The sequence below is a fragment of the Propithecus coquereli genome, unplaced genomic scaffold, assembly GCF_000956105.1.
Source record: "Propithecus coquereli isolate 6110/MARCELLA unplaced genomic scaffold, Pcoq_1.0 Scaffold329, whole genome shotgun sequence".
In the NCBI taxonomy this organism is placed as follows: Eukaryota; Metazoa; Chordata; class Mammalia; order Primates; family Indriidae; genus Propithecus; species Propithecus coquereli.
The window spans coordinates 2,428,502-2,440,564 of NW_012148941.1; the positions used below are offsets into that span (position 1 = coordinate 2,428,502).

The 12,063-nt window shown below is 38.0% G+C and overlaps 1 protein-coding gene across 1 annotated transcript in view; it reads left to right on the forward strand.

Moving 5' to 3' along the window:
* Positions 1-10,500, forward strand: part of PERP (PERP, TP53 apoptosis effector) — a 14,737-nt gene extending 4,237 nt beyond the window's left edge. The window contains exons 2-3 of the mRNA XM_012650487.1: positions 5,122-5,262; positions 9,054-10,500. Coding sequence (XP_012505941.1) covers positions 5,122-5,262; positions 9,054-9,280 — 368 coding nt within the window. The 3' untranslated portion in view covers positions 9,281-10,500. The remainder of the gene's footprint in view (positions 1-5,121; positions 5,263-9,053) is intronic.
* The last annotated feature ends 1,563 nt before the right edge of the window (positions 10,501-12,063 follow it).

Here is a 12,063-nt window from a genome sequence, read left to right on the forward strand (position 1 = left end):
CCCCAGAGAGCCTCAGTCCCTTTTTAGTGACCCAACTTGTCTGTGCCTTGTAAAGGGACACGACTCCTGGACAGTTAGAATTAGCAGGGAGTTAAAGAGCATGGAGGTCAAGTTTTCACCAAAGCCCAAACCCTTCTATCCCTGACTGAGCTTCTCTTTGTTCGGGAACTTAAATTCTGTTTCCTGGAAGATGCTGTTTCTTTACAGGTACTTCTTTTGTACCGACGGAGCTGAAATGTGCTTCCGTGTAATTCCCGCTGTCTAACGTTTCATCTGACAGATTTTCAATATTTGTGGGTAGATCTCAAATTTGCTGCCAGTTATCTTGCCTTCAGGGTAAAAATTTCCTCTCTTCCTGTGTAGGATGGTATCTTCTCTCATCGACTAGCTAAATCCTTTCCCAGAATACCATCAAGGGTTAAAGTAACTAGTTCTATAAAAGACACAAGGTAAGTAGCCATCTGGCTCTGTTTCAGGAGAAAATGCAGAGCACGTAAAGAATTTCACACCTACTGTGGAATGCCCCTGTGTGGCTGTTCTGCCATCCCTCTGTTGAGCCATTGCACTGCTGCCTTCCAGAACTTCTGCAGAATAGCCTCTTTTTAGGTAGATTTTTGGGGGCCTGCGTGAGTTGTCCTCTAGATTTTTGCTACTGAAAATGTGGCAGACCAGCAGCATCTGCGTGATCTGGGAGGTTATTGGACATTCAGTGTCTGGGGTCCCACCCCCTGAATCGGAATCTGCATTTTAACAAGCTCTCTAGATGATTCTTAGAGCACTTTGAAGTTTCAGAAGAACTGGCCAAATCACTGCAGGTTACTTCCTCACTGAATATGCTAAACCATATTTCTGAATATATCATCCTCTCATGCTTATATTTATTTGCAAATATGATATTTTTTTATTTTTTAAACTCTGGTTTTGTCTAGTTTTCAGTTCTGCCTATTTTTGACATAAAGAACTTCATAAAAATAATATGAAGAAATCTGACAAAATCTTGGATTCACTAGGTAGGGCCTTCGATACTGTTAATAGATGAATCCTTTGTTCTGGAAAGGGACTTACTCTAGTTGGGTGACACATTGGTGTCTTCAGGGCACTGAGCAAGGGGTAGATCACAGACCGTTCCGGTGTGTTTGGTGTCCACATGTAAAACTACTGAGGAATGCAGCAAATCCATTACAAGAAGTACTAACTTTGGTTCGTGATAGTCTCGAAAATACTACCAAAAATATTAAAAACAGTAGCAATGCTCTTCTTGTCTTAAAAGTTTTTTTCTCTTTTCCCAAGCTGTAGTTTATCATTTCTAGCTTGACATTCAAGGTATTTACTTATTTTTACTTTTTTTACTCTGTTGATCATCTGGTCTTTTCCTAGCTGTATTTGCCTTATAACATTATGTAATTATATGTAAATTCTGGAAAAAGAAATATAGCATACTTCCTCAGAACAAAAATCTTAAAAACACTTCCTAGGAAAAGCTTAATTTTATTAGTGACTATTGAATAGTTTCTATGTTCTTGATTTAATGCTGAATCTTTGCAAGAAATAGCAAAGTGCCATTGTTCATCTAAATGGATCTTTAATTAATCTTACTTAAAAGTGGATTTATAGTGCTACTGGTTTCTTTGGTAACATGAACTTCTCTAAGTGGTACTCAGAAAATGAACTTAGAACATAATAGATTATGTATATAAATTGCCAAATTTGTCTTCCATTAAAGAAACAAAACACAAAAACATTCCTATGTAGAAAAACAGAATCTGTCTACCATTGCAATTTTTTTTTTTTCTTTAAAGACAGGATCTCACTCACCCTTTTGCACAGGCTAGAGTGCAGTGGCGTCATCATAGCTCACTGCAACCTCCAACTCTTGGGCTCAAGCGATTCCCCTACCTCAGCCTCCTGAGTAGCTGGGACTCCAGGCGCGCACCACCACACCCAGCTAATTTTTCTATTTTTGTAGAAATGGGGTCTCGCATGGGCTGGTGCTGATCTCCTGATCTCAGAACCCACAACTCACAGACCCTTCTCAGACAGACTATTGGGTTTGAGGACGCTGCTCAGACCTGGTGTGGTCCGTTTCATCATTTTAAAACAAAATAGTCATTGACATGAGAAGGCAGATTGCCTTGCCTGAAGAGATCTGTCATTCTTCAGTCATTAACACCATGCCAAGATCTCTGTCTTAAATGATAGTTATTAATAAATGATGTAATGTGGGTGTTTCATGCTGCAAAGAGCAGGTTTTACACGTTCTACTTCCAAGGCAGCCTTTTTCAAGACAAAATGTTGCTTCATTTTCCATTTTGATTTTCTTTAGACTCAGCATTTTAAATAAGCAAGACATTAACTGAATTGTTTGAACATAGCATAGGAAAAGTTCTTAAAATGGTCTTTCATTTATGTTCACCTGTTGACATTAGGTCAGGTGAACTGGCTTACCATTTCTTTTATTTAATTCCTTCCAAGTACCTGAAACTAAGAATAAATTATACTTCTGCTGTAATGTTAGTAATAGCAATAATCTGTTTTTGTTAATGTTCCTCAAATAAATTAATATTACTCTTTACAGAAATATTATACGTAATTTACTTAGCCAGACTTTTCGAACCTTAATCTGTGATCACAAAATTTGGTAATTGAAATAGTTTCCTTGTTAGGAATTTTTTCCTGTTTTTATTGAAAACTCACATTCAGCTAGGTAATTTGTTTTCATTACGTTTGCATTCCTCGGCATGCACATATGGATATGTTGCCTTTCATTGCAGTTTCAAATTTGTGAATTCGTAAAAGGCAAAAATAAGTTTTGGCTTATTTGAAATTAATGATTGGATTAATTGAACTTAATGATTGGCAGTAACCCTAACAAAGTCCATAGAAATGAAACTAATTGACAGTGGGTCATGTACTGAAAGTTATGCACTCCTTTTTGGTAGTGCTGCATCTGTTTTATAAGGAGTTTAATCATCTATCTTAGTTGTTCTCAAATTTCAGTGGATATAGGAAACTGCTAAAATGCAGATTCTTAGGTACTACCTCTCAAACTCTGATTCAGAAGGGCTAGAAGGAGGCACAAAAGTCAGTATGTTTTTAATAAGCGTCACTGTTCATTTTGAGTTGTGATCTATGGGCTAATACTTTGAGAAGGTCTGATTAAGTAATGTTCTTTCCAAAGCATGGTCCTTCTTCTCTTAAAAGTTACCTCACTTGAAGTACAAAGCAAAAGTGAGAAAAGAGACTTACTAAATTTTACATTTTGGCTGTATTCATTTCTATTTTAAAATAAAACATTCCCATTTAACTTTATCCCTAAAATCTCTCGTTGATCGGACAAGAAGAGCAAGAAGTCTTGGAGGAAAGTAATAAAAACTGTAAATATAAAATATAAAAACAAAATATAAATATAAGACAAAATACATATAAAATATATAATACAAAAATAAAATAGAAGTGAGGTTGCTCTTTCTGCTAGCCCATATCTTTGCCTTACTTTGACCAGTCAACGACCTAGAATTAAGTGAGGGTAAGTGTTGTCCGCCATGTGACATTAGCGAGTAGGCGTGTCAAGGGCGGAGGGGCCCTTGACTCATGACTCTCCTTTTCAGAGGCAATAAAGACTGTTAGGTTAAGCGTGCATGTTCTTCCTTGAAGGAATGAATGGATAAACAACATATGGGAAATCCGTACTGTAGAATATTATTCTGCCATTAAAAGGAATGAAGTAATGATTCATGCTGTAACATGATGAGACCTATTGAACTATGCTCAGTGAAAGAAGCCAGTTAACAAAAGACCACATAATGTTTGATTCCTTTTATATGAAATGTCCAGAACTGGCAAATTTATAGAGACAGAAAGTAGATGAGCAGTTGCCAGAAGCTAGAGGAAGGGGGGAATGGGGAATGACTGCTAATGGGCACGGGGTTTCTTTTTGGGGTGATGAAAACATTCTGGAATTGTTAGTGGAGATGGTTGCACAGCCCGGTGAGTACAGTAAAAATCCCCGAATTGTACACTTTGAAAGGGTGGATTTTATGGTATGTAAATTATATCTCAAAAAAAGTCATGTTTGGGATTTAAACGGGCTGGAAATCAAACTCTGTCTAAACTACTTGCTAGCTGTATGGCTATGGGCAGTTTATTTGAACTCTCAAACCCTGAGTATATCCTCATTTCTAGACGAGAAACCATAGTAGTGTGAACTTTAAGAAGTTGCTGTGAGCATTGAGTGAGCTAATGCACGTCCTAAACGTTAGTTATTACCTCTAGAGGAAAGCTGTGCATGAAGAGATTTTAAGAGTCAGCGCAGGTTGAATGATAGGAATTATTGACTGGAATTGTTCACGTGTGTACCATGGATCTCCTTGTTTGCTCAGTGCAGAGTAGAACGACCTGGAGCTGCCCTTGTAGGTCTTCAAAAATAGAACTCCATTTCCATCTCATTCTAATTCTTTTTCAGGGCAAAGATCAATAATTAAGAATTCTACTACAATACATTCTGAATATTTCTGAAATTAAAATTTAGGCAGAAATTTAGAAAGGTGGCTTGCTACGAAGCTTGTTACATAATCACAGCTACTTCTCCACACTTAGATTGTTTTATTTAAAAACTCTGCCTAGTTATAAATATAGTTTTTCAATGATTATTTTTGCATGGAACCAAACATTAATACGAAACAAAGACCGTCTAAAGGTATTTGAAACATATCCTAAAGTGTTTGTAATTTGGATCATTGAGTATCAAAAATGTTTATTATGGTCATATTGTGTTAGAACTTGGGTGAATCTTATAAATATACCTGCTTATATGGCAAATTTATTACATGAGAAACAGTTTAATGAAGTGTAACTTTCATTTCAGAGATATAAACCTTGGCCTAAAAAATGAGCAGTAAACGCATTCCTGGGTTGCAACATACTAATGTCCTATGTGTGAATTGTCTGTTCTTCCCTTGAAATGTGGAGACATTTAAGTATTGCCAAGAGAAAAACTGTCCCTCCAACCAAATGTAATTAGTAGGGGGAAAAAAAAAACATCCAAACCCTATGGATACTGTGATAAGTAATTTATAAACTTGGCACGTGTGTCTGTTAATTGTCACTTATTTTTTCCTGCAGCGTGGGGAAGAGCAGCCGCCGCCATGCTCTTCTGTGGCTTCATCATCCTGGTAATCTGCTTCATCCTCTCCTTCTTTGCCCTCTGCGGACCCCAGATGCTTGTCTTCCTGAGAGTGATTGGAGGCCTCCTGGCCCTGGCTGGTGAGTCTGTGTCCGAGGTTCTTCATTCATACATGCAGCGGGCATCAACATAGTCACGGCCAATTCCACATGGAAGATTTGTGACAATTTCAGTTTCTGATCTGTTTTTGGAAGATGTGTCACCAAGGGCAGTAACAGAGGAGAGATGTGTTTTCAGATCTGGATCCCTTTCCTCCTGGGCCTCAGACAGTGCTCAATGCTCCCTCTCCAAGTGACAAGGTTGTCACTCTGTGTGCCCCCATTTGTCATAGGTGGCCCCATCCGCTGACACCCCAACCCTGAGACCGGGCTATGTCAGCCCTGGCAGTGCAGCGTTCTCCATGGTGGTCCCCAGCCCTGGCCTGCTGTGAGCCCTGCGCTGAGGGCACATTTCACTTGTTGAAAGACTTTTGTGATCTTACCATGTGGCGGGACATGAGAGGGGGGTGTTCTGCCATGGGATGGAAGACCCCGGGAGGGGCCAGCGCTGGAATCCGCAGCAAAGAGCCTGTGCCGGGAGACGGTGGTCCAGACACAGGTGTTGTGAAGAAATCGAGTTGCAGGCGGGCGGGGCTCAGAGTGAACGTTTATTAATAGGATCCAGGAACTAGGATTTTGGAAGAATTAGTTGAAATTTTAGGCAGGTGCCTAGCACTAGGGAAGTCTATCAGAGGGCCTGGAACCTAGCCACAGGGTTGGATTCAGAAGTAAAACCAGATTTTCTGAGGAGGGGAAAAGAGGAGGTGCTGATAAGGGCAACGTGAGGCCACAGGTCCATTTTCAAGACACTAGCTTAGGCTCACGGGACCAAAGCAGAAATCCAGCTACAGGCCTGACGTGCAAATGCAAAGTGAGCAGATGGTCTTGCAAACGGGGCAGAAGCCTTGTGATCACACATGAGCCAGGAAGAAGGCCGCTATGCGCTGGGTTCCCTTAGCTTAGAGGAGTTAAGTTCGCCCAGCCTTGGGCACCACGAGAGAGGAGGGAGAGGAAGGGGGGGCCTCACAGAACCGGCTGGTACAGACACAGCCCCAGCCTTCTTCATGGTACATTTTAAAATTTCTCTTGATTAAAAATAAAGTTTACTCCCTGCTCCTCACGCTTCAAAATTTGATTTTTGAATAATATTTTAACATCAGAAATGACTTGGAATCACAAAAGATAGAAAGAACCTGGTTGAATCCCACCTCTAATTTTATTTGGGTTTTTTTGTAGTTCAAATTTATGAGACTGTATCAAAGAAACACATTTGATATATCTTCCTTTCACATGTGAGAAAACTAGATGGAGGCCTGTTTAAATCGCCATTAGAAATACTAATAACATACTAGGACATTAATGTTAGTTAGAAAATCCTAGTAAATACTGTAGGACCCAGCAGTTCCACTCCTAGGGATAAATCCAAAAGAATTAAAAGCAGGAACTTGAATAGATACTTGCAAACCCTATTCATACCAGCATTATTCACAACAGCCAAAAGGTGATAGCAACCAAAGTGTCCATCAGTAGATGAATGGACAAATAAATTGTGGTATATCCATACAATGGAACATTATTCAGCCATAAAAAGGAATGACATTTGATACATGCTACAACATGATGGACCTTGAAAACGCTATGCTAAGTGAAATAAACTAGACACAGAAGGACAAATATTGCGTGATTCCATTTACTTGAGCTACCTAGAATAGGCAAATTTACAGAGACAGGAAGTAGAACAGAAGTTCCCAGGTGGTGGGGGGAGGGGAGAATGGGGAGTCATTTCTTAATGATGCAGAGTTTACATGGAGATGATGAAAAAGTTTTGAGTACAGAGTGGTGCTGCTTACACAACATTGTGAATTTATTTAATGCCACCGAATTGTATAGACTTAACAAATGGTGAAAATGACAAATATGTATATTTTACCACAGTAAAAAATATCCTACTACGACTCTTTCATCCATTGCACCCTCTTAGCATTAAAACAATAAGATCCATTAACAGCCACCCAAGGTGACACGATAGCAGGAGTTGTATAGAAAATTATTTTTAGTGAGCTTCAGCAGATGTACACCCTAAAGGTCCTGCATAACCCAGTGTTCTTATTTTGTAATTTAATACTCATCCTCTCCTTTAAAGAGTCTGACAAGTAGAATAGGAAGTGTATACAGAAAAACAGTAAGTCTAGAAATCCTAGTACATTTTAGTGATAACAATGCTGAATAAGGCCTAGTTGGCTTTTAAGATATATTTCAATTTCACAGAAATGGTTATTTTTAATCGTATATGTATTATAGAGTTAAAATCAGAAAAGTTGAACACTGATACAATTTAAATTTTATAGAAATTGGTCCACATCATTATAAGAACTTCATGTATGATGAACCAAAATGGATAACAATATTTAATATTTATTACTAGGAAAATTGGAGGTCAGTACAGAGGAGGATTGCTTTTGTATCCTACACAATATGTGGCAGTAAATGACAAACTTAACAAGTGAGAGTTTACTATTTAAAATATATAAGAAGTAGAGAAATATTTAAGATCTGCACCAAGATTGTCCTTCATAAATTGCTAGAGAAGTGAAACATTCTAATTGAGCTGAGGAATAGAAACAAGAAATTAAGACGTGGAAACATTACAGCCTTTCTACCAGTAAAAAAAAAAAAAAAGAAAGAGAAAGAAGAAAGCAAAAGAAAACTACTTTGGGCTACACCTGTGGAATTGTAGACAAAAATTAAGATGACAGAAAAAATGTTGATGAGGACTGTATATTCCCTGATACATTCTTGGGGTCCCAGCCAGATGATCCCTCCTGTGCACAGTAGTATCTTAATATAAAAGAGCTAAAATCTGCTCACACCCTGTGACATGATGATGTACATATGCAATATTAAGTAAAAAAATGTAGAACACAACACTTATATACTCATTATAGCTTTATAAAATTATGCCTGTTCATTTAAAAAGACTACAACAGTAGATTCAGATTCACTAAAGTTCATTTTGTTATAAAGGAGCTTAAAATGCTATTATAATAATGAATAATAATTGTAATAGTGTGACTCATACCAAAGAGTTTAGAAATCTTCCTCACATACGTTTTCCTTTCCACATCCTCCCTTACACTTCCCTGAGCACTGTGATCCTTCCCTCCTTTTATTCTTTCTGTTCCCCCCCAGGTCCAATGCCCTTCCCCTCCCACCCCCCCATCCAATGTTCCCCCTCCTCTGCAGGCTTTTCTGGGGATTATTCTCTTCATTGATTATTCTCGTCATTGGTTCATTATTTCATTTAGTCCTTTACTTACTGAATGACTATTCCAGGGATGTATTATTGAATATCAGTATTGAGTCATGTATGTGTGCATGCCTGAGTGTGTGTGTATATATATTTACATATATATTTATAATTTTTGCTAACACTGAATGTATTAAGTATGCATTTGGCACAGGAAACACAAAGATGAACAAATAGGCTCTTCTTCAGTCTCTTTTTTACTGTCCTGCTTTCTGTGGTATGCCACAGTTTTGCACTTTTTGTGGTAGTATATATAATGCTGACACATGTATAATAATATAGTGATTCTCTAACTGTTTTCTGTATTTCACAATATGCGGTGTATGTATGATACTGCTCAGTGCCAGGTATCTCTTACACACACGAGTCAATAATCTTTTTCGGAACTTGATTCCTCCTGCCTCTTTAGCATTTTTTTAGGTGGATTTAATACTTTTTGAAAGGCAGACACGTTGTGGAAGAGGGAGTTTCGTCCAATCATTCGTGCACGCGTGCATTTATACCATCTGGGGCTTTTATCTTCCAGCTGTGTTCCAGATCATCTCCCTGGTCATTTACCCCGTGAAATACACCCAGACCTTCAACCTTCATGCCGAGCCTTCTGTCACGTTCATCTATAACTGGGCCTACGGCTTCGGGTGGGCGGCCACGATTATCCTGATCGGTTGTTCCTTCTTCTTTTGCTGCCTCCCCAACTACGAAGACGACCTCCTGGGCAACACCAAGCCCAGGTACATCTACACATCCGCCTAACGCGGGAACGAGAGCAGAAGGAAAGCGCTGCTGCCGGGATGGATTCCGGAGGAAGAAACTGTTTCCCCAGGCTACTTTGTACCTATGTTTTGGCAGTGTTCATATTATTAAACTAGTCAAAAATGCTAAAATAATTGAGAAAATATGTCTAATTATTGTTACAGTTTCATATTCATCTTTTATATATGTTTTGTGGAGTTAAACAAGACATTTCTTTTCACTGATGACCTGTACTATGTCAATATTTCTGTGTATCTATCCAGAACATTTATATTGCATTTCTAAGAGAATATGAACTGAGACTTACCATTTGATAAGGTAAAATTGGGAAGGCTTCCAAGATTTAATAATCTGATCAAGTTTTTGTTACTTGCACATAGAATGGACTGGCTCTATTAGGGCTAAGGAGAAGAGGGATATAATTGGTAAAAATTGTCAGTGACCAAACATTCTAAAAGGACGGCAAAAAATTTTTTTTTTCAAGCCTTCAGCTATTTAAAGAAGCAAAATAGTTTCCCAAATGCATATCATTTACGAGAATTTCTAATTAGCATCCTGAATAAGTTTTTGCTAAGCGTCATGTTGATATGTCATCTAGAAAAGTATTGTTTCACAGCCAAACCTGTTGCAGTAGTAAGGCCTTTGTAAGTAGTGAAATGTTAAGATGAAATTTTCTCTTTTAAAGTTCTTTGTACACTTAAGGTATGGGAAAATGGTATATTAATAAATCTGTACTGTTTTGTGTCTATATGTTCAGAACCAGAGTTGACTGGATTTAAAGATGGATGCGGTCTAATTTATCATGACTGATAGATCTGATTAGGTTATGTAGTAAAGCATTAGGAGAGCCATTCCTGTCACTAAAGTGCCATTAAACAGTCTAAGGAGAAGAAATGGCTTGGTTTTTTAAAAAATATCAGGTTTAACTGGGCTCTAATCACATAGACACAGCTTCTGATAGATTGCAACTATAAGCAGAAACCTGGTATTCCTTGGTAAACAGATTTAAAATGCCTAACATAAAACATGCAACAGGAGAATTCAGGGATGTGAGTTTCTCTGAATGACATATATGTGATATATCAGATGGATTTTTTTTTACCATTTATACTTACATAATGAAAACCAAGTCATTTTACATATCAAATTATTATTTTGTAAGTTGTAGAATAAGCACTTGAAGTTTTCATTATGAAATTTTCCCAATAAACCAGGTATTCCAATCTTGTTTCTAGTTTGTAGTGTTTTTTTTTTTTGGTTTTCAAATCTGGGGAAGGAAATTTTTAAGAAATGCTTTGAATGAGTAGTAAGGACATTGGATAAAATGAAAAGTTGCTTTGTCTCCATTTTAAGGGTCTTGCTCACTTTAGGTTTCCAAAAACAATTTTTGATTGACTGTTAATGAATTCTAGTGGTCCCCGAACTTTTCTCTCAATGAACGATACCCCCTACACAGATATCAAACAGTATCTCTGCAGTGCTGGCACCAGAGGGAAATGGACTGAGAGATTTCTGGTAGGTGCAGACACCCAGGGAACATGTGTGGTTTAGCTGAAGGTTCATTCCTCTCATCTTCCCTTGCCCAGCCTTCCGGTTGTGATGGGGTCCTCTTCCGTTCAGATAATAGGGGTAGCAGTCTTTTTATTTCTTTTCTCCTTGTCCACCTTCCCATTTGATAGTTTTTTTCACCATTGGTCGCAGGTTAGTTCTATGGTATATGTAAATGTGAAGGATTGCAGAGTGGCTGGGTGGAAGAATGGAGATATTTTTCTCAGTGCTTCTTTTGGCCAGTTGGTCCTTGGCAGTGAATTTTTCTTCCACATTTTTCAAAATAACCAGGTGAATGTTTCTCATAAATTTAGAGAAATGTAGTCTGGGTGATTATGCCAAAATTAAAAAAAACACAAAAAACACAAATAGCCACACAACCACGCTGTGACTGGTGGAAAATTTGAACTGATAATGAAAAATGTTAAAAATACCATCTTTTAAAATAATAGCACAGCTAATTCCAGAAGATAATGGCTATCTAGAGATTAAGAAACTTGGTCTCTCGTCATACGTGAAAATGACTTAGATGACAAGCTTCTCTAAAACATGCTCTTTTGTCTTTGAATTTTTCCCCATCCAACTTTTTTTCCTCTCTTCAATCAATAACACACTATGTCTTAATGGTGCACATTTAGGAAAAATACAACTTTTTGGGACCAATGAGCCGCTGTAACAGAAACATTTCAACCTGAAACATTTGTGACAAAGGTACATTGTGTCATTACTTTGGCTGAAATATTCTGCTACTTTCAGCCTCGTCTAATGCAGAGATCCCTGCCTCCATTCCTTGTTGGTTCAGATTCACCAGAACAGATACCTTTATGTCTTAAACAGAAGGAAAATTCTAGAGAATTCTGGAGAGGAATGAAGAGTTTGACTGAGAAGTCGAAGTCGCCTGAAGGTTAACAATGCATTGCATGAGATTTCCCACGGTGAAGCTGAGCTGGTTTTTGGCTCTGTAATTAGATTAAGAGTCCCCACCCTTTAAATAAGCAGTTCTAGGTTCCTAAGCAATTATCTCACGCTCACACTATAAGGAGCTACATATGCTAAGTGCCACTTACTTTGAATGTAACAAAGAAGTAATATGTCAAGGTCTTTCAGCTGACACACAAGGTAGCTGTGGAGTGTAATAACTTTTAGCTTTAAAACCATATACTGCAGGACTGACAATAAAGTTCAACAGGCCTTTTTTTATGGAAATGAAAACAATGGAAGAATATAGTCATAGT